Below are 23,074 nucleotides of genomic sequence, written 5' to 3'. Positions count from 1 at the left end.
ATTCCTGATCCACAGAGCTGAGTGATAATATTTATTTTTTAGCCACTAAGTTATGGAGTAATTAGTTATACAGCAATAGATAACTAATTCAGATTTCAATAAAAATTCTAGAAGATTTAACAATCACATCATTGAAATTACATGAAATAAAGGTTCATGAAAAACTAATCTAATTTTGAAAAAGATAAGTAAAATGGAAGAACTTCTTTCCCAGATATTAATACAATCTACAAAGCTATAGTAATAAATGTACTATGCAATTACACAGAAACAAATACACAATGTAACAGAATAGAAAGTTCAGAAACAGAAATTGATGTCTGATAAAGGCAGCACCATAAATCAATAGAAAAAAATAGATTACTTTCCAGATAGTGTTAGGAAAACTAGCTCAATATATCCAGAAGAATAAAGTAGTATTCCTTGATTTATGCCATACACACAGGGGAATGCCATCTGGAATAAAGTCTCAAGTGTAAAAGGCAAATTTTAAAAGCTAACAGAAGAAAATAAAAGGAAATATCTGAGTGATTTTAGGGTTGAAAGGACTTCTCAAGCAAGACCTAAAAACACAAAACATTTTTAAAAAATGGATTTATATACATCAAAATTGAGAACTTCTGCTCACAAGGACGTCATAGGCAAAACTGACAGTTGACAGACCAAAGAAAATATTTTTAGTGTTTAAAACCTGCTAAGGAATTAATATACGGCATGTATAAGAAACAGTTGCAAACGAATAAGAAAAAGACAGGAAACCTCAATAGAAAAACAGGCAAAGGACGTAAGTAGGTGAATCATTTAAAAGGAAGCCCAGGGACTTCCATGGCAATCCAGTGGTTAAGACTTCGCTTTCCAAAGCAGGGAGTGCAGGTTCAACCTCTGGTTGGGGAGCTAAGATCCCACATGCCTCATGGCCAAAAAACCAAAACATAAAATAGAAGCAATATAGTAACAAATTCAATAAAGACTTTAAAAAATGGTCTACATCAAAAATAAATAAATAAAACTTAAAATAAAAATAAAAGGAAGCTCAGTGGCAAGTAAGTATAGAAATCAGAGAAACACACTAGAATCAGAGAAATGCCAATTTCAACATTGATATATACTTTAACATTAATCAAATTAATAAAAATTAAAAATCAGGGACTTCCTGGTGGTGCAGTGGTTAAGAACCCGCCTGCCAATGCAGGGGACATGTGTTTGATCCCTGGTCTGGGAAGATACCACATGCCGCGGAGCAACTAAGCCCGTGCGCCACAACTACTGAGCCTACGCTCTAGAGCCTGCAAGCCACAACTACTGAGCCCACGTGCCACAACTACTGAAGCCCGTGCGCCTAGAACCTGTGCTCTGCAACAAGAGAAGCTACCACAATGAGAAGCACGCACACTACAACGAAGAGTAGACCCCGCTCACTGCAACTAGAGAAAGCCTGAGCACAGCAACGAAGACCCCCCCAAAAAAAAAAAATCAGATAACAGCAATTGTAGGTAAGAAAGTAGAGAAATAAGATTTCTCCTACTCTACTGGCAGGAGTGTAACTGAGGCAGTATTATGGAAAATAATCTGGTGGAATTTAATAAAATCAATGTACAAATTATCTCATGTTCCAACAATCACATACCTGGGTATAAGCATCAAAGAAACCAGGGCACAAATCAAAAAGCAACTTACGTGAAGATATTTATCACAGTGTTATTTTATAGTTGCAGAAAGTTGAAAGTTACTTTAGGTGCCCATCTCTGGGGGAATAGATAAGTAAATGCAAAGTGTACATAATCTGAAATATTACACTATATATTACTAATATACTATACTATACTTAAAAACAATACAGCAGATGCATAGATAGCAACAAAATAGAGTTAAACATACAGTGTTGAGTGAAAAAAAGTTGAAACAAAGCAATAGCTATAAACCAATAACATTTGTATAAATTAATGCATAGACACACACAAAAAAATAACACTTTATTGTATCAGGATATATAACAAACACATTAAAGTAAAAGTGTGGGTAGAAGAAATGGAACAGAGTTGTGGATAATGAAAATAAAAATAAGTAAAATGATACAGCAGAGGAGATATGGTCAAATGATGACAGAGTATCATCAACTGAGGAAAATTATTAATTAAATTATATATCTGAGTTCCAAATGAAATGAACTAATAATAATAAAAAACTGGAATAATAAAAAAGCAAAACTGATAATAATGACAAAAAATAAAAACAGTGCAATTTACCATATTAACAGATTAAAGGAGAAAAACATACGTATCTCAATAAATGCAGAAAAGGCATTTGATACATTCAACTACTTATTCATGATTTTTAAGAAACAAAAATCTGGAAAACTGGGATTTAAAAGAAACTTTAGCAAGTATCTAGACAATTCTATATCAAGCATCATAATTTATAGGAAACATTAGAAGCATGCAGATTAAAGTCAGGAATGCACCAAGATACCTGCTAGCATTGCTCCTAGTCAGTATTATACTGGAGGCCCTAACCAACGCAAAAAGGCATGATAATGAATAAGTATGAGTATTTTAAAGTGACAAAATTGTCATTATTTGAAAATCATAATCATTTTCATAGAAAATCCTGAGAGATGCAACCAAAACTCTAGGAATATAAGAATTCAATGTATGAAATTTAATTATATTACTATTTATAAGCAAATAAATTCATAATAGTAATTAAAGAGCTGAAAAAAATGAAGAAATACATCATATTCATGTATTAAAATACTCAATTCTTTGAATTTTAATTACATATAAATTTAAGATAGTAAAAAAAAAACAATTTAAAGACACTAAAGGTTTATGACAAATAAGAAGCAGATATTTTTAGATTCAGTAAAAAAAAAGAGGGGGGGAAAAAAGAAAAAAATGTCAGCAATTCAACAACAACAACAAAATGGGCAAAGGACACGAATTGTCAATGCACAGGGAAGGAAAATTAAAAGGCCAATCACTTTAGGAAAAGAGTCTCAATCTTGAAGTCAGCCAAAGAAATGCACATTTGAAAAAAAAAAAGCCCAGAAGATACTATTTCCACCTAATAATATCTATCAAGCTTTCGTTAAAATGGGAGGAAACAGGGACTTTCTGCTGAAGGCAACTGGTGGTAGTTAGTAAAATAAAAAATATGCAGACACTTATATGTAGACCTCTTAAAGAAACTCTTAATATTTGTGTTCTAGGATACATGAAGATGTTCACTACAGCATGATTTTTAACAATGAAAACTGGAAACACTCTAACTATCCCCCAGTAGCGGACTGGACAAACAAAATGTGGTGTATTCGTAAGATGGGTCTATACAACAGCCAAAAGAAATAGATCATGTCTACCTACCTCTAATCAATATTAAACAGATTTCATATATATAATATTGAGTAAGGAAAACTACAGAATTATAGGCACAGTATAATACCATGTACATAAATTAAAACCACACAAAACATACTATATTTGTTTATAAACATAGATAAGTAAAGTACTTTTATAATTGTTAGTTTTTGTGCTCACATATCCTGATCTGGCTCTGGATGTACACAGGGGCATATCGTAAAGTAAAAATGGGGAAACAGTCTACCATATGACTCCAACCAAGATTAGTGTATACTTACATTGGTAGGCAATGGAGGCTGAAGATGCTTGAGCAAGCTGTCACATGGTTTGAGCTGTAATTTGGGGAGTATCCATCTTTCCAACTTGTGTAAAGGAAACTGAAATGGAGAGATGATTTGGGAGGCTATTAAAGGAATCTAAGCAAGAAGTAATGCACTATATTAGTAAATGGTAAGTAGTGATAAACATGGAAAGAAGATAGTGAATCTCATTTCTACCTCCTTCATCATCATACCCAAACACCAAAGGTACTTGAAAAATGTGAACTGAGTACAAAATATATGATCTTAATCCTTAGCTCCTCAATAAAAATATTATCAATAATTTTGCAAGTTAAATAATTTTTGTATGTAACTGTGCATAGATGAATTTTAAGTCATTTGGGTATGAACTTGGCATTGGTATTTTGCATATTCATCTACCATCACAAAAATATGAGGGTTTGTTTACCCATAGTATCCACAAAATTAATATCTATTTTTCTCAGATTGAGACATTTATTAAAAAAATAATAAAAACTATGACTTATTACATGCCAGTCACTGTGGTAGGCACTTTCCATATACTTTCCTATCTAACCTTTACTTCAGCACTGTAAAGCAGGCATTACATTATAACCCCTCTTAACTGACAAGGCAACTGAGGCTCAAAGATAGGAAATAACCTGCCCAACATCAGAGTAAAGCTAGTAGTAAATGGTGATACTGAGATGCAAACCAAAGTCTGTGTAATTCCAAATCTGTGCTCTTTCCACTACCATCCTAATGTCTTCCACTAAACAACATCATTTATTTAGCTGTAATATAAACAAAATCCTCAGTTCCAAGTAGCAATGAATGTTGACAAGTCACCCATTATTAAAACATATTTGGGACTTCCCTGGTGGTCCAGTGGGTAAGACTCCAGGGGGCCCCAATGCAGGGGGTCCAGGTTCGATTCCTGGTCGGGGAACTAGAGCCCACATGCATGTCGCAACTAAGAAGTCCACATGCTGCAACTAAAAGATCCCACGTGCCGCAACTAAGACCCAGTGCAGCCAAAATAAATAATAAAATAAATAAAATTAAATAACAACCTCTTGACCAAAGAGGTATTTTTAAATTTTTTATTTTTTATAAATAAGTGTTTATTTTTAATAAATAAGTAATTATGATACATTATGCTATCTCTTTTGGAGTTTTTAAGAACAGCTACTTAACCTCTTTAAACTCCAGTTTTTGAATGGTGTTAGTAATACTATTTATCTCACAGGATTTTTTAATCATTTGAGATAGTTTTAGTTACTGTCTTAATTTAGAAATCAATTGAGATTAAATGAGATAAAACATTTAAGCATTTAGCAAAGTGTCTGGCATGTAGTTGAAGCCAAATAAATATTAGCAGCTTTTATTACCTTATTATTATATTTCATAAATATTTTACTATTAATAGAGTTTTACAACACAAGAGAATTATATTCTCAGTACTCAGTATACAATCATGGAGCATCCACCACCTCAAATTCAAAGGTATTTATGAAAACATTATATCTTCATTTAATTAAAAATATAGGAATCATCTAACAGCTCAACGGAACACTGGAATCATGCACAATACTTGAAGTTCATAGCAATTAATTTTTTCAGTTAGGCTGACATCTAGTGGACATCTGTAGCCATCCGAAAGATTTAAAATACCTACTTTAAAAAAAAAAACCCTAGCAACATTCCATTAAATAAAAGACCAATATCTAATGTAAATATTTAAAATGAAAAAGGAAAATCAAGTTGAGCGTTGTTTGCCAGGCACTGAACTAAATGCTTCCCCAAACATCTCACTCACTCATTTGTTCAAAGTGTTTGGTATCTGTTGTATGCTAGACAATTATTATACAGAATTTTTAAAAAGTAGATATGATCCCTTTCCTTTTAGAGTTCACAGACTAATAGGGATGAGTTATCAAACAATTATATAAATTAATAAAATTATAAATTGTGTTTAGAGCTATGAAGGACATTAGAAGAGAATCCTTAACCCTCTGAGGAAGTGATTTGTGAACCAACTTCTTATTCTTTAAAAATATGGGAATCGGGCTTCCCTGGTGGCGCAGTGGTTGAGAATCCACCTGCCCGTGCAGGGGACACGGGTTCGTGCCCCGGTCCGGGAAGATCCCACATGCCGCGGAGCGGCTGGGCCCGTGAGCCATGGCCGCTGAGTCTGCATGTCCGGAGCCTGTGCTCCGCAACGAGAGAAGCCACAACAGTGAGAGGTCCGCGTACCGCAAAAAAAAAAAAAAAATATATATATATATATATATGAATCATCTAACAGCTCAACTGAACACTGGAGTTATGCACAATACTTGAGGTTCATAACAATTAATTTTTTAGGTTAGGCTGACATCTTCTTATTCTTTAGAAGTTGGTTCACATATCCCCATCACAAATTTAAGACAGAGGGACAGCATGAGTGCAGGTCCTGAGGTGGGAAAAGGTTTGGTGCCAAAAGAATTGAAAGAAGGTCAGTGTAGCTAAAGTTGTAAGGGAGACAACAGTACCAGATTAGATTAGACAGGTGTATATGGGGGCCAGATCAAGCAGGGCCTTGTGAAAGAATAGGCCATGTAACGAATTCAGGATTTATCATTTTATCATAGGTATCATAGAAGCAATTTGAAGTATTTAAACAGGGAAAGATATGTGATAAGATACATGGTTTTAAAAGAACATTCTGACTCCCTGGGGAAGTGAAATGGAAGGAGATGAATGTGAATGTAGGGAAAGCAATTAGGGCCAATTAGGAGAGTATTTAAATAGCCCAAACAATACATGGTTTGGGCTCAGACTATAGTGGTTGCTGTCAAGATGTATTGTGAAAGCAGATTCAGATCTTGGTGATGAATTGGATATTGGGAAGGAACCAGGCATGAGGGACAAGAAAGCATTGAAAATATTCCCAGATTTCCATCTTGAAAAACTGAGCTGGTTGAGGTATTAAGGTGAGAAAGAGTAGAGAAAGAACAAATTTGCAAGTACAACTAAGTTTTTATTATCAAAGAACAACTCAGAGACATTTTGTTATTTACCTACAAACAAAATTTTTAACATACAGGGAGACAGTCATTAGACTGCTATCCAGGAACAAGGGCAAAAACTGTACTTATGAGGAAAAAACTGCAGTCTCAGAAGACTGAGTTGTGTTTGCACATCTTTAGTGGTAAACTAATTAGCTGACAGCAAAGAGGTCCATCTAGGCAGTCTGTCCTTGTGAAGGTTGTCCAGGGATAACAAAAAAAAACAATTTAAATTGTATTGGATTTTCCCCAAACCCTGAGAGTTTGCTGTGTAGCATATGTGGCAGGCTGTCCAAGGGTAATGTCTATCAAGACCCTTCCATTAGCATCTGTACCTTAGCTGAGCCAGGCCTGCATCATTTCTCTAATGAGTATTTCTCAACTCCCTGGTTTTGCTCAAAACAAACTCCAAAAGACAAAAATTTCACCATGAGTGTTTCAGTTCCTTTTTCTGACTTATTATTATCAATTAGATGTCAACTCAAGATAATAGATGTGAAATAACATTTTAGGTCTCTAGATTCAATTCTATTGATCTGGCTGACTAGATAAACAAGGAAAAATCATGCAAGATCTGTAGGACAGGTTATAGATTTTGTTCTTTATTCTAAGAATATTGAGAAACCACTAAAGGTTTGCAATCAAGTGAGTAACTTGATTAGAATCTGAATTTTATGATATTTATGAGACAATTGGAAAGTTGCCACTGACCCAGTATTTGCCAATATTAAGGAATTATTATTACTTTTGTTTTGGGTATGATAATGGTATTGTGGTTACGTTTAACCAAAAAAAAAAAAAAAAGAGTTCTTATCTTTTAAAGAATTACATGCTGAAATACTAGTGGATGAAATGAAAATAAAATTGAAAGTCATCTGTGTATATATAGACATATATGAGTGGAAGCAATATCTGTGGTATAAAGTGAGAAGAATAGAGGAATAAGGATGATGCCTTGAGGAACTTCATCTATTAAAGATGAAGAGATGAGGATGAGCAAAGAAACCAAAGAGTATCTACTTGAGAAGTAGAAGGAAAATCAGAGGGGTGTTATGTCATAGAAGCCAAAGGAAGAGAGGTTTCAAGAAGGAAATAATACACATAAAGTGCTTAAAACAGTGTCTGGCATATGGTAAATGCTCAGTAAATACTGCATGATGATGATGGATAAGAAGGAAATAGTGCGGAATAAGTAATGGTAAGAGGTCAAGACAGAAAAATCACTGGTGACCTTAAGGAGAATAATTTTTGTGGAATGGGGGTCGGGGGAGGAGTTACATTAGAGTGGTTTCAGAGGTAAATGGGAGGTATAGACATTGAGACACTAATTAGAGATAATTCTTTTAAGATGTTTGACATGGGAAGGAGATAAAAAAGGCAGTGGTTGGAATAGGACTGTGAGAGTGGAAAGAGGCAGTATTTGGTTTCGCAGCAATCGGGGAAGAGGAGTTTAAAAAAAGGAGAGACCTAAGCATGTTTAAATATTGGAAAGGAACTTGTAGAAAGGGAGAAAATGAAAATATAGGAAAGAAAGGGGTAAATATATGGACCCTAAAAAGGTGGGAGAGGTAGGATCCAGAACACACAGGGAAAGGACTGATATTTGATGGGCAGAGGGACATCTCTTTTACTATAACAGGAGGGGAGAAATGATAGGAACACATGTAGGCAGACTGGAATGGATGTTTTCATTCTCCCTTCTCTAGGAAAACAATTCTCTGGAGCATATTCAGTGGGCTTTAAGTATCCAAATCTGTGGAATTTCCTGTTCTCATTTTCTCATGCAATATTTGATATTGTAGATCATTCCTTTTCTTACTCCCTACTCCCTTTTTAAATATATTTCAAGTAGACCAAAAAATGCCTTAAAAAATAGAATGAATGCCTGTATAACTAGCTTAAAAAATCCAAATGAAGCTCTAATTCCATTCTCTTCTCTCCTCTCACAGATAAACACTATTTTGAATTAGGTGTTTTTTCATTCCCATGCTTGTTTTTATTATTTTTTTTTTCCCTTATTTTATTTTTCATTTATTTTTTATATCTTTTTTTTTTTTTTTTTTTTTTTTGCGGTATGCGGGCCTCTCACTGTTGTGGCCTCTCCCGTTGTGGAGCGCAGGCTCAGTGGCCATGGCTCACGGGCCCAGCCGCTCCGCGGCATGTGGGATCTTCCCGGACCGGGGCATGAACCCGTGTCCCCTGCATCGGCAGGCGGACTCTCAACCACTGCACCACCAGGGAAGCCCTATATCATCTTTATTGGAGTATAATTGCTTTACAATGTTGTGTTAGTTTCTGCTGTATAACAAAGTGAATCAGCTATACGTATATATATATCCCCATATATGCTTGTTTTTATAATTTTACCATTTACATGTACTGTATATGATACATATGTAAGACATATGAATATATCTTTAAACAATGTACAGAATTAATGTGGATATTTTAGTCTTTCAATGACAATCTGTGAGAGGTAAATTTTCTCAATCTTTGTCTGAAAAGTGTCATTATTTGGAACTATTAAGTGATACTTTAGTTGTGTATTAAATTCTAAGTTTATTGGTTTTTCCTCAGCTCCTTGAAGATACTGTTTAATTAACTTCTGGCTTCCACTGTTCTTGAGAAATCTGTTGCTACTCTATTGCTAATCCAATAGTTATTTCTTTGCAAGTAACCTATCTTTTATATCTGATTCCTTTCTAGATTTTATCTGTTTTTTTGCAGTATTCCAATTTGCTACAATATGCCTAGAGTATACTTCTTTTTATTTTGCTTGAGACTTCTGATTATTGACCTTGAGACATTATTTCATCAATTCTTTCAAAGTTTTGAAATTATCAACCATGATCTCATCAAACTTGTCTGTCTCCTTCTTTCTTATCTTGCTTTCTGGAAATCTTATTGGATAATATATTGAACTTTCTCACCCTATCATTTTTCTTAATTCATACTTTTCATTCCTTATTTCTTCATGCTGCCTTTCTGTATAATTTCCTCAGAACTATCTTCATTTACTAATATCTCTTCATCTGCATCTAATAAGCTATAAATCAGTCCATAAGATTTTTATTTTAATGACTGTATTTTAAATTTCCAAATGTTCTACTATTTTTTAAAATCTGTCTTTTCTTATTTTCACAGTGTCTTACTCTTTTCTTCAAGCTTTAACCTTCCTTTCCTTCTCACTGTATATCTCCTGATGGAAATCTTATCTATCACATCTACGCAAATACTCAAACAATTGTACCTTTAACCTGGTGTTCTTTCCCAAGCTTTAGTTACATATTTCCAACTGCCTTCTAAACATTATTAGATGTCTCCTGTCTCATGCTCTAGGGTTTACCTGACTACTCTATGTGTAGTAGAGTAATAATGTGTCCTTTCTGTGACTTTCTATAACACTTATCTGTTCTGTTCAATTAATACTTGGCATCACACAACCTCACAGTGTAGGTTTTCTTTGCACGTGAACAAAACTAGATTATATGCCCTCGGAGCACAAGGATCACATTTTGTGCTTCTGAGTAAGACTTGTGGATATCCTTAACTCCAGCACAATCACTAGAATGCATTCAAAACTAGACTTTCTTAGATTTGACTTTCCATAAAATCTTATGTGGGTCTGTCCTTTGATAGAAGGGGCAATCTTATATTGGTTGGTGTACTGTATTGAATTTACCAAAGGGATTGCTCATAATAGGTGTCTGTTAGGGATTGCTCATAATAGGTGTCTGTTAGTTGATCTGACTGGTAAGCAACAGGTAAGTGGGTCTTTTTGAAATTTTCCTTGGGAACTTAAGAGTTTAAACTTACACCACTGCATTTGATGATATTGTCTCCTTATTCCCATACTTCAAAGCATCAGTGAATAACTGATATGTACCTTTCAGTATAGGAAGTTTATTGCTAGTAAGAGTCATATTAACCTAAATTACAACAATGTGGGTCAACCTGTTATTTTACTCTTTCTTTTAGATTTCATCTCAAGTCACAAAGTAGTATCATTAACTAAAGTATAAAACAAAAGTATAATCAAGCAGAATGAGTGGAATGAGTATTCAGTTCTTCCAGTGAAAACTTGGGCATAAAGACCAAGATATTTCTAGAAATACTTTGAAAGAGAATAACATTGCTGTTAACCTAGCACTTTTACTCAGGAACAAAGAAGGTGGCAAATTAAATTATTCCAAGATCCTAAGCATAACAGGAGAGAAATTATGTCATTTTGAGGTGAGGGAAAGTTTTGACTTTTTGGCCAATATCTATGGCAAGTCATGTGGATTGTGTCAGAAGCTGCTTTGTTTTTTTTACTTGAAATATAATGCAGATTTAATGATCATATTAATCCTTAAATATGAATTACTAGACAAAATTAATTAGGTATTTTACTCTCACATATTAATATTAAATTTTTGAGAAGAAACTAGTTATTTTTTCTTTTTTCTCCTCCCTATCTTTTTTTTTTTTGCGGTACGCGGGCCTCTCACTGTTGTGGCCTCTCCCATTGTGGAGCACAGGCTCCGGACGCACAGGCTCAGCGGCCATGGCTCATGGGCCTAGCCGCTCCACAGCATGTGGGATATTCCTGGACTGGGGCACGAACCCATGTCCCCTGCATCGGCAGGCGGACTCTCAACCTCTGCGCCACCAGGGAAGCCCCCTCTCTATCTTTTACACAACATATACATTCCTATTGTAAAACACTAAAGCAGTTTTTAAGTATATACAGTTAAATGTTAAAGTTCCTCTTTATCCACCCAGTCTCTTCCTCTTTGTCTCTTTCTCTATGTGTACCATTCTGTACCAATGTGGGTATGTAAATTTTATGCTTATGTATAAATATATATATTCTTTTATAATAAATAAATGGAATCACACTGTAGGTATAATATATGACTTGCTTTTTTTCTCTTAACAACATAATTGAGACTTTTTTTCCATTTTAGTACATATTTATCTCCATCATTCTTTTAACAAGTGTATATTATTCCAAATTATGAATGCACTATAAGTCATAAAACTATTTCCTTACTGATTAATATTTAAGTTGTTTCCAATTTTTTAGTATTAAAACAGTATTACAAAAATATCTTTGTATACTTATCTCTGTACAAACATGTCTTTGGATAGATTCCTACAGGTAGAATTGCTAGGTCAAAGACCTTATACATTTCATATGCTGATAAATAATTATCATCCCAAATGTCTTTATCAATGTATAACTTCCTTCAACAGTATATGAGAGTACTTGTTTTCCTACATCCTCTAGTGACACTGAACATTAATCCTGACTCTCTGTTTAATTCTCTACTGAAAATTAGAAATAATAAAAGCAATATAAGTTTGTAGGGAGACAAAGGAAAGGTAAAAAAATATGAGCTCTCATTATCTCATCTTTCATATAATAAGTTAATAGACAATGTCTAAGATTGAAACCAGTAGTCAAAGGAGGGGGGGAAAAAAAACTCATACAAAAAGATTCCAATGACTCCAAGAGGGGTCCTTTAGGATCTAATACCTCCTGCAGAAAAGAAATAATGAAGTTTAGCTATTCATTTTTCATTCTAGTTTTTTGTTTCTGTTAAATTCAAGTAAACTTAATTTAATGCCTTTTATAACTGTCCCTTTCTCTTTTTTATCTTTCCTTCTGTGTCTCTCTCACTCATTCTTCACCTGTATTTACATAGAAAGAGATTTTCACCAAATGTTTACACTGGCTATTTCTGGGTGGTGGTTCTGGGTTGCTGGTTGCTTTCTTCCTTGTCCATTGCTTTGCCATTTCAATATTTTTAATGAGCATGCATCATATTTATTAAATCAATAAAATTGTTAGAGTACTCTAAAACTAAAAAATTAAAATATGAAAGAAATGTTATATATAAGTGTGTATACACACACACACACACACACACACACACAAGCAAACAGACACACACAGGCTGAAAATCCAAGCGGTAAAGAAAGATACAAAATGAAAAGTGAAAGACTTCAACCCTTCCCACTCCTTGCCCCACTGTACTTTTTCCCCAAAGATAACCACTGAAAAAAAGTTTCTTAAAATTATTGTATATACAAAGTACTTATATATACTTAACAAACACATTCATTTTTTATTTACACAGACTCACACATTGTTCCGCATGTTGTTTTTTTTATTATTATATCTTAGAAATCTTTCCATATCAGCACTTTCAGATACACATATTCACTGCCAGTCCTTGCTGCCACATTCACATAGTGTTAACAACACTTCATGAATAAAGAATTCTAGCAGACCAATGAGAGAATAAGGTAAGTTTATATGGAAGCTTCCAACCAATGACACTGAAAATGATGAGAGAAGGAAAGGGCAATCTATAGTTCATCTTCCTTTCAGTCCTTCCTTATTCATCATTAAGCCAAAGGTACAGAATATTGGTAGAATGTGCATATATCAAGAAATGAAATTTTAAAAACTGAATTAGATTTGTACAGCATTTCTACTACTTTGGTAAGAATGAAATAGAAACGTATGGGCACACTAAGAATTACAAATTGTGTAATTTCAATGGTCTTATATTTGAGTTTTAAAACTGGCATTTACAATATGAAGATGCAAGGTAAAATTCATGCTAATAATCTAAATTTTTATTTATTTATTTTTTGCTTAGAATGACATTAAGTAGCAAATTAAAAACACTATGAAAGTTGAGAGACCACAGAAGAAAGGAAAAAGTTTTCTACTTTTGTACCTTTGACACTTTTCTCCTATTTCTTGAACAAGGAGTTCCATACTTCCATTTTGTACTCTGCCCTGTGAGTTATGTTGCCTACCCTGTTCAGTCTAAAAACTGAAAGGAAGTTGCAGTGCAGCAGAAAGAACACAGGAGACTTTCAGTTCTTGCCGCACAGAAGCATGGCAGATATTGATAGTTGCTTGTCCTATAACTCTTCTCCACTTCTTGTTTGCTAACAGTACCCCCATCTTGTTCAGCATGACAGTGTGCCTTGTTAAAAAAAAAATGGGTATTTTTCAACAGCGCACACTGCATTTATCAAACTCTATTGCTTTTAGAAGGAATCAAATGACCCACGTCTGGTCAAAGAGATGCAAATAAAAGTTTACTAGGTGGGGCTTATGAAAATGCTATTTTCTTGATTTAAAAAAAAAAAGAGAAAGCAGACTCAGTTGCAAGTACCTTTTGATTTCACCTTTCATCTTTTTTCTGCCTTTAAGACATATGTAATGCCTAGAAGTATAGGAAACATCCTGAGATATGGGGATGAAAGCTACATGCTACAAATAGCAAAATAGAAACATAGAAAGCTGCCAACCTCTGAACTTCTTAGCAGGTGAAAAAATGAATCCCTATTTTAGTAAGTCACTGTACCCAGGTTTCTGTAACTTAAGCTGAACACAATCAATTCCTAACTAATACAGTCAGACCAGATAACATGAAAGCTCTTCCATTACAAACACCTAGTAATGCTATGTAGAGTGAAAAAAAATTTTTTAACACATATTTGAGTTTGCAAAAAAAGAGAGAAATACTTAGGTGTCAGAAATAGAGAAAGAACTGAACACTGGAACTCTGAGCACACAGTATGATCCTATCCTGAGTGGGAAGGGGGTTGGATGAGGAAGGTAGCTTTAAACTCATATGGTAGCTGGAGATAAGAATTTGGGCCCTTGGTGCATGCAGAAATTAGAAACTATGAGCCCCTCCTCATGCCCTCCCCCCATAAAAAGATCTGGGAAGTTCTGTACCCTCAGTGATAAAGTCAATCCCTGGCACAGCAAGATGACAAGGAAGATTTTCTGTCATGGAATAAGCTCTGAAAAGGGTGGAGAGAAAGGTCTCCCAAGAGAATTTATAATCATGATTTGTGTTCCTACTGATAGCGTTTCAAATGTACCATATCTGAATGATCTTAGAACTTCTAAGTCCAGAAAGAAATTCATATAAAAATTGGTCACTGCAACATTTTTTGTAAGTTTGAAACTGTTTCAATATTTTTAAAAAACGTTTTCAAAAAGAGGATGGGTTACGGTTCAACACAGCAATATAAGAAGATCACGAACTCACCTCCTCCCATGGACATACAGTCTACAGCTACATATGGAACAATTTCCTCTTTAAAAAAAAAAAAGCCCTAAAGGCTGGCTGAACAATGACTACACATCAGGAAAATGAGAAGAAAAACACATTGAAATGGGTAGGAGAGGCTGGGACAAAATCTCACCATAAACTCCACTCCCAGCATGCAATCCAGAATCAGGAGGGAATTCAAACCCAGAGCTGAGGAGCGCAGGGTTGGAACCCCACATCTAGCACCCCAGCTTTTAAGACCTGCACTTGAGAGATGAGCCCCCAAAATATCTAGTTTTGAAAACCAATGAGGCTTGCATTCACCGAACCCACAAGACTCAGAATTGGCTTTTAAAAGGCTTGAGTGCTAGGACTCATCCTCCCCAGGGCCCAGCACAGAGACAGACAATAACAAAGTGAACGAGGCTCACTCTACTTATGTTAAAGCACTAGCCTGACAGGCAGGCATCTAATTTAACTCACACATGTAGGAGACTGCTGAAACCTTTCCTGGGGACAGAGACTGGTGATGCCATCTTTATACTCTCCCTCTGCCTTGCTCTAGCCCCCTAGGGGACACCACAATCTCTTTTTTTTTCTTTTTCCAGTGGGTACCATCTTTATTCTCCCCCCTCTACCTCACTACAGTCAGTGGGCACCATCTTCACGCTGTCCCTCTACAGTGCTCCAGAGTACCAGTATCTCCCAGAAGGGAGTTTTTACACATGTCTGAAAGCCTGATTTGTACAGCTACTGCCCAGGGGATGCCCCTTGATTGCTGACTCTGAAGGCCAGGGGAGTTTGTGTTCCTGGGCCTGAAGGGACTGTAACAATCAGAGAGACAGTTCTAGGAAGGCTACCACCCTGGTGCATTGTCCAGACAGCAGACTGAAACACAACCCCAAGTGTGTGAAAGGAGTCTATTTGCTAGTCCAGGAGCTTTAGCCTGAGGTGCACGCCTCTGCCTTGACACATATCTAGTGGCCTAAGGAAGTGCTCGCAGGGAATACAGGCCAGTGGATGGAATCTTTGCACAGTCCCTCTGCCTTACTCCAATCACCAGTATCTTCCAGAAAGGAACATATACCTTTGTCATATACCCCAATTTTTGCAGCTTCTACACAGGACACCTCTACATGGCCTGGCTCTGGTGGCCAGTGGAGCTTTTGCTTGCAAGTCACACAAGACTGTAATCAACAGAAAAAGAGTTCTTAAACAGATACCACCCCCAGAGCACAGAAAGAGGCAACAAAGTTCAGTCTCTGTGAAAGAGGCCTATTAGCTAATCATCATACATGCAGCCTAGAAGCAGGCTTCTAGTTAAACACACATGTAAGGGCTGACTGTAATCCCTGCCACAGACCTCACAGGGCAACTGCTATCTTTGCACTCTCTCTCTGCTATGCACCAGAGTGCTAGTATCTCCTAGAGGGGAACTCTTACACATATCTGGTCCCTTGGTTTTTATGTCTAGTACCCAGTTTTTGAGGATACTGTCCAGGTGACACCCCTTGACTGCTTGCTTCTTGTGGCAGGGGACTTGTATGTACCAATCAGAGACACAACTCTTGACAGGCTACTATCCCCAAGGTACTACACAGACAACAGACTGAAAGACATTCCCAGGCTTTTTGTGAAAGAGGCCTATTTTCTTGTCCTGGAGCTTTGGCCAGATGGACAAGCTTCAGGTCTGGCACACACCTAAGGGCCTATGCAGCTACTCTCAGAGAACACGGCCCAAAGGATGCCATCTTTGTGGTCTTCCTCTGCCTCGCTATGTCTCACCAGTATCACAGAAAAGAGTTTATACACTTGTCTAGAGCCCTGATTTTTATGACTGCCACCAGGGGAGACCTCCAGATTACCAGGTTCTGGTGACCAGTGGGGCATACACTTGTGGTCCCACAGGACTGTGTATATTTGCATATTTTAAAAGCTGCTGTCTGAGGGTCTGGCTTCCAATCAGCCTGAACCTACATGCTGACTGAGATCCTCCCCTCTGGGACTTTGACAAGTGTTGGCACACCCTTGACTACTGAGAACTATTTAAAATATAATAGGCTCCTTGGATAATCACAAAGGTTTGAGAGACAACCAACACCTAGGGCAGGGTTGAATGACAAAGTTCATCTCTTACATGAAGCCACTATTTCTAGAATGGGAGAGGTGGTTATTGCATCAAATGCATAGAAACCAACAGAAAGAGTTAACAAACAACAAAACAAACGACAAAATAAAACCTCAGAAAAAAAACTTTAATGAAATAGAGATAAGTAATTTATCTGATAAAGCATTCAAAGGATGGTCATAAAGATGCTCACCAAACTCAGGAGAAAAATGGATGAACACACTGAGGACTTCAAAAAATATTAGAAAATACAAGAAAGAACCAAGCAGAAGTCACAGAGTTGAAGAATACAATAACTGAACTGAAAAATACACTAGAGTGGTTAAACAGCAGGCTAGATGAAACAGAAGGAAAGACCAGTCAACTTGAAGACAAGGCACCCAATCAGAAGAACTCACCCCATCAGAGCATCAAAAAGAAAAAAGAAGAGAGGAGACCTTCAAGATGGCAGAGAAGTAAGATGTGGAGATCACCTTCCTCCCCACAAGTACATCAAAAATACCTCTACATGTGGAAAAACTCCTACTGAACACCTACTGAATGCTGGCAGAAGACCTCAGACTTCCCAAAACACAAGAAACTCCCCACGTACCTGTGTAGGGCAAAAGAAAAAAGAAAAAACAGAGACAAATGAATAGGGATGGGACCCACACCTCTGGGAGGGACCTATGAAGGAGGAAGTTTCCACACACTAGGAAGCCCCTCCACTAGTGGGGACAGGGGAGATGGGGGGGAAGATTCAGAGCCACAGAGGAGAGCACAGCAACAGGGGTGCAGAGGGCAAAGTGGAGAGATTCCCACACAAAGGATCAGTGCCGACCAGCACTCACCAGCCTGAGAGGCTTTTCTGTTCACCCACCAGGGCAGGTGGGGGGTGGGAGCTGAGGCTTGGGCTTTGGAGGTCAGACCCCAGGGAGAGGACGGAGGCTGGCTGCATGAAGACAGCTTAAAGGGGGCTAGCGCACCACAGCTAGCTGGGAGGGAGCCCAGGAAAAAGTCTGGACCTACTGGAGAAGCAAGAAACCATTGTTTTGGGGTGCGTGAGGAGAGGGATTCCTGGTCTGTGTTCCCACAGACAGCACAGAACTGCCTAAGTGAGCTCCAGAGATGGGCACAAGTCACAGCTCTCATCTCTGACCGCAGAGATAGGCATGGACCGCTAATGCTGCTGCCGCTGCCACCAAGAATCCTGTGTGCAAGCACAGGTAATGAACCACAGCCCCCTGGGAGCCTGTGCAGCACATCACTGCCAGGGTCCCGTGATGCAGGGACAACTTCCCCGGGAGAACACACGGTGCACCTCAGGCTGTTACAATGTCATGCTGGCCTCCGCAGGCTCACCCCGTATTCCAGTTATGACTACCATACCCCTCCCTCTCCCCAGCCTAAGAGAGCCCTAATCAGCTGCTGAGTTAACCTCCTCCTGTCTGGGTGGGAAACAGGCACCTGAAGGTGGCCTATACGCAGAGGTGGGGTCAAAACGAAAGCTGAATCCCAGGAGCTGTGCAAACAAAGGAGAGAAAGGGAAATTTCTCTGTGAAGCCTCAGGAGCAGTGGATTAAATCCCCACAATCAACTTGATAAACCCTGCATCTGTGGAATACCTGAATAGACAATGAATGTTCCCAAAATTGAGGCAATGGACATTGGGAGCAACTGTAGACTTGGGGTTTGCTTTCTGCATCTGATTCATTTTTGGTTTTATGTTTATCTTAGTTTAGTTTTTAGTGCTTATTATCACTGGTGGGTTTTTTTATTGGTTTGGTTGCTCTTCCTTTTTTTTTTTTTTTTTTTTGCTTTTTTCTCTTTTTGTGAGCATGCATGTGTATGTTTCTTTGTGTGATTTTGTCTGTTTAGGTTTGCTTTTACCATTTGTCCTAGGATTCTGTCTGTTTGGTTTTTTTTGTTTTTTTTTTTTTGTTTCTTTGTTTCTTTTTATGACTGTGTATGTGTATGTTTCTTTGTGTGACGTTGTCAGTTTAGTTTTGCTTTTACCATTTGTTTTGGCATTCTATCTGTTCATTTGTTTGTTTTTCTTCCTTTTCTTCCGAGCCATGTGGCTCGTGTGGCTGGCAGGGTCTGGCCAGGTGTCGGACCAGAGCCTCTGAGGTGCTAGAGGCGAGTCCAGGACATTGGACCACCAGAGACCTCATGGCCCCACATAATATTAATCAGCATAAGCTCTCCCAGATATCTCTGTCTCAACACTAAGACTGAGCTCCACACAATGGCCAGTAAGCTACAGTGCTAGACACCGCATGCCAAACAACTAGCAAGACAGGAACACAACCCCACCCATTAGCAGAGAGGCTGCCTAAAGTCATCCTAAATTCACAGACACACTAAAACACAACACTGGACAAAGCCCTGCCTGCCAGAACGACAAGATATAGGCCTAACCACCAGAACACCAGGCATCAATCCACTGCACCAGGAAGCCTACACAAGCCACTGAATGAACCTCACCCACTGGGGACAGACACCAAAAATAACAGGAACTATGAACCTGCAGCCTGCGAAAAGGAGACTCCAAAAGCAGTAAGCTAAACGAAATGAGAAGACAAAGAATACGCAGCAGATGAAGGCACAAGGTAAAAACCCACCACACCAAACAAATGAAGAGGAAATAGGCAGTCTACCTGAAAAAAAATTCAGAGTAATGATAGTAAAGATGATGTAAAATCTCAGAAACAGAATGGAGAAAATTCAAGAAAAGTTTAACAAGGACCTAGAAGAACTAAAGATGAAACAAACAACGATGAACAACACAATAAATGAAATTAAAAATACTCTAGAGGGAATCAATAGCAGAATAACTGAGGCAGAAGAACAGATAAGTGACCTGGAAGATAGAATAGTGGAAATAACTTCTGCAGAGCAGAATAAAGAAAAAAGAATAAAAAGAATTGAGGAAAGTCTCAGAGACTTCTGGGACAACATTAAACACACCAACAACGAATTATAGGGGTCCCAGAAGAAGAAGAGAAAAAGAAAGGGACTGAGAAAATATTTGAAGACATTATACTTGAAAACTTCCCTAATATGGGAAAGGAAATAGTCAGTCAAGTCAAGGAAGTGCAGACAGTCCCATACAGGATAAACCCAAGGAGGAACATGCCAAAACACATATTAATCAAACTACCAAAAATTAAACACAAAGAAAAAATATAAAAGTACCAAGGGGAAAAAAAACAAATAACATACAAAGGAATCCCCATAAGGTTAACAGCTGATCTTTCAGCAAAAACTCTGCAAGCCAGAAGGGAGTGGCAGGACATATTTAAAGTGATGAAAGGGAAAATCCTACAACTAAGATTACTCTACCCAGCAAGGATCTCATTCAGATTCGACAGAGAAATTAAAACCTTTACAGACAAGCAAAAGCTAAGAGAGTTCAGCACCACCAAACCAGCTTTACAGCAAATGCTAAAGGAAAGGAACTTCTCTAGGCAGGAAACACAAGAGAAGGAAAAGACCTACCATAAAAAACCCAAAACGATTAAGAAAATGGTCATAGGAATATACATATGGATAACTACCTGAAAGTAAATGGATTAAATGCTCCAAACAAAAGGCACAGACTGGTTGAATGGATACAAAAACAAGACCCATATATATGCTGTCTACAAGAGAACCACTTCAGACCTAGGGACAGATACAGACTGAAAGTGAGGGGATGGAAAAAGATATTCCTTGCAAATGGAAATCAAAGGAAAGCTGGAGTAGCAATACTCGTATCAGATAAAATAGACTTTAAAATAAAGAATGTTACAAGAAACAAGAAAGGACATGACATAATGATAAAGGGATCAATCCAAGAAGAAGATATAACAATTATAAATATATATGCACCCAACATAGGAGCACCTCAATACATAAGGCAACTGCTAACAGCTATAAAAGAAGAAATCGACAGTAACACAATAATAGTGGTGGACTTTAACACCTCACTTACACCAATGGACAGATCATCCAAAGTGAAAATAAATAAGGAAACAGAAGCTTTAAATCACACAATAGACCAGATACATTTAATTGATATTTATAGGACATTCCATCCGAAAACAGCATTTTATACTTTCTTCTCAAGTGTGAAAGGAACATTCTCCAAGATAGATCATATTGTGGGTCACAAATCAAGCCTCAGTAAATTTAAGAAAATTGAAATCATATCGAGCATCTCTTCTGACCACAATGCTATGAGATTAGAAATGAATTACAGGGAAAAAAACGTAAAATACACAAACACAGAGGTTAAACAATATGTTACTAAATAACAAAGAGATCACTGTGGAAATCAGGGAGGAAATGAAAAAATTCCTAGAAACAAATGACAATGAAAACACGACGACCCAAAACCTGTGGGATGCAGCAAAAAGAGTTCTAAGAAGGAAGTTTATAGCAATACACTCCTACATCAAGAAACAAGAAACATTTCAAATAAACAACTTAACCTTACACCTAAAGCAATTAGAGAAAGAAAAATTTAAAAAAACACCAAAGTTAACAGAAGGAAAGAAATCATAAAGATCAGATCAGAAACAAAGGAAAAAGAAATGAAGAGAAAAATACCAAAGACCAATAAAACTAAAAGCTGATTCTTTGAGAAGATAAACAAAATTCATAAACCATTAGTCAGACTCATCAAGAAAAAAAAGAAGACTCAAAAAACAGAATTAAAAATGAAAAAGGAGAAGTAAAACTGACACTGCAGAAATACGAAGGATCATGAGAGATTACTACAAGCAACTATACGCCAATAAAATGGACAACCTAGAAGAAATGGACAAATTCTTAGAAACGTATAAGCTTCCAAGACTGAAACAGGAAGAAACAGAAAATATGAACAGAGCAATCACAAGCACTGAAATTGAAACTGTGATTAAAAATCTTCCAACAAACAAAAGCCCAGGACCAGATGGCTTTACAGGTGAATTCTATTAAACATTTAGTAAAGAGCTAACACCTATCCTCTCAAACTCTTCCAAAATATAGCAGAGGGAGGAACACTCCCAAACTCATTCTACAAGAGTACCATCACCATGATACCAAAGCAAGACAAAGATGTCACAAAAACAGAAAACTACAGGCCAATATCACTGATGAACATAAATACAAAAATCCTCAACAAAATACTACCAAACAGAATCCAACAGCACATTAAAAGGATCATATACCATGATCAAGTGGGGTTTATCCCAGGAATGCAAGGGATTCTTCAATATATGAAAATCAATCAATGTGATACACCATATTAAAAAATTGAAGAATAAAAACCATATGATTATATCAATAGATGCAGAAAAAGCTTGTGACAAAATTCGACACCCATTTATGATAAAAACTCTCCAGAAAGTGGAGACATAATAAAGCCCAAATGTGACAAACCTCAGACAACACTATTCTCAATGGTGAAAAACTGAAACCATTTCCTCTAAGATAAGGAACAAGACAAGGTTTCCCACTCTCACCACTATTATTCAACATAGTTTTGGAAGTTTTAGCCACAGCAATCAGAGAAGAAAAAGAAACAAATGGAATCCACATCTGAAAAGAAGAAATTAAACTGTCACTCTGCAGATGACATGATAGTATACATAGAGAATCCAAAAGATGCTACCAGAAAACTACAAGAGCTAATCAATGAATCTGGTAAAGTAGCAGGATACAAAATTAATGTACAGAAATCTCTTGCATTCCTATACACTAACAATGAAAACTCAGTAAGAGAAATTAAGGAAACACTCCCATTTACCATTGCAACAAGAAGAATAAAATACCTAGGAGAGGGCTTCCCTGGTGGCGCAGTGGTTGAGAGTCCACCTGCCGATGCAGGGGACACGGGTTCCTGTCCCAGTCTGGGAGGATCCCACATGCCACAGAGCAGCTGGGCCATGACCGCTGATCCTGCCCGTCCGGAGCCTGTGCTCCTCAATGGGAGAGGCCACAACAGTGAGAGGCCAGCGTACCGCAAAAAAAAAAAAAATACCTAGCAGTAAACCTAACTAAGGAGACAAAAGACCTGTATGCAGAAAACTATAAGACACTGATAAAAGAAATTAAAGACGAGACAAACAGATGGAGAGATATACCATGTTCCTGGACTAGAAGAAGCAACATTGTGAAAGTGACTATATTACCCAAAGCAATCTACAGTTCAAAGCAATCGCTATCAAACTGCCCT

At 37.1% G+C, this 23,074-nt stretch overlaps 1 protein-coding gene across 1 annotated transcript in view; it reads left to right on the top strand.

Annotated features, from left to right (window-relative positions):
- The window catches only part of LOC115858360 (calcium-activated chloride channel regulator 1-like), a 73,874-nt gene that overhangs the window by 31,859 nt on the left and 18,941 nt on the right, over positions 1-23,074 (top strand). The window contains 1 exon segment of the mRNA XM_030866166.2: positions 6,008-6,137. Within this exon segment, the coding sequence (XP_030722026.2) occupies positions 6,008-6,137 (130 nt within the window).

Source organism: Globicephala melas, chromosome 1, assembly GCF_963455315.2.
Source record: "Globicephala melas chromosome 1, mGloMel1.2, whole genome shotgun sequence".
Taxonomy (NCBI): Eukaryota; Metazoa; Chordata; class Mammalia; order Artiodactyla; family Delphinidae; genus Globicephala; species Globicephala melas.
This window is presented reverse-complemented; position numbering and strand designations above follow the sequence as displayed.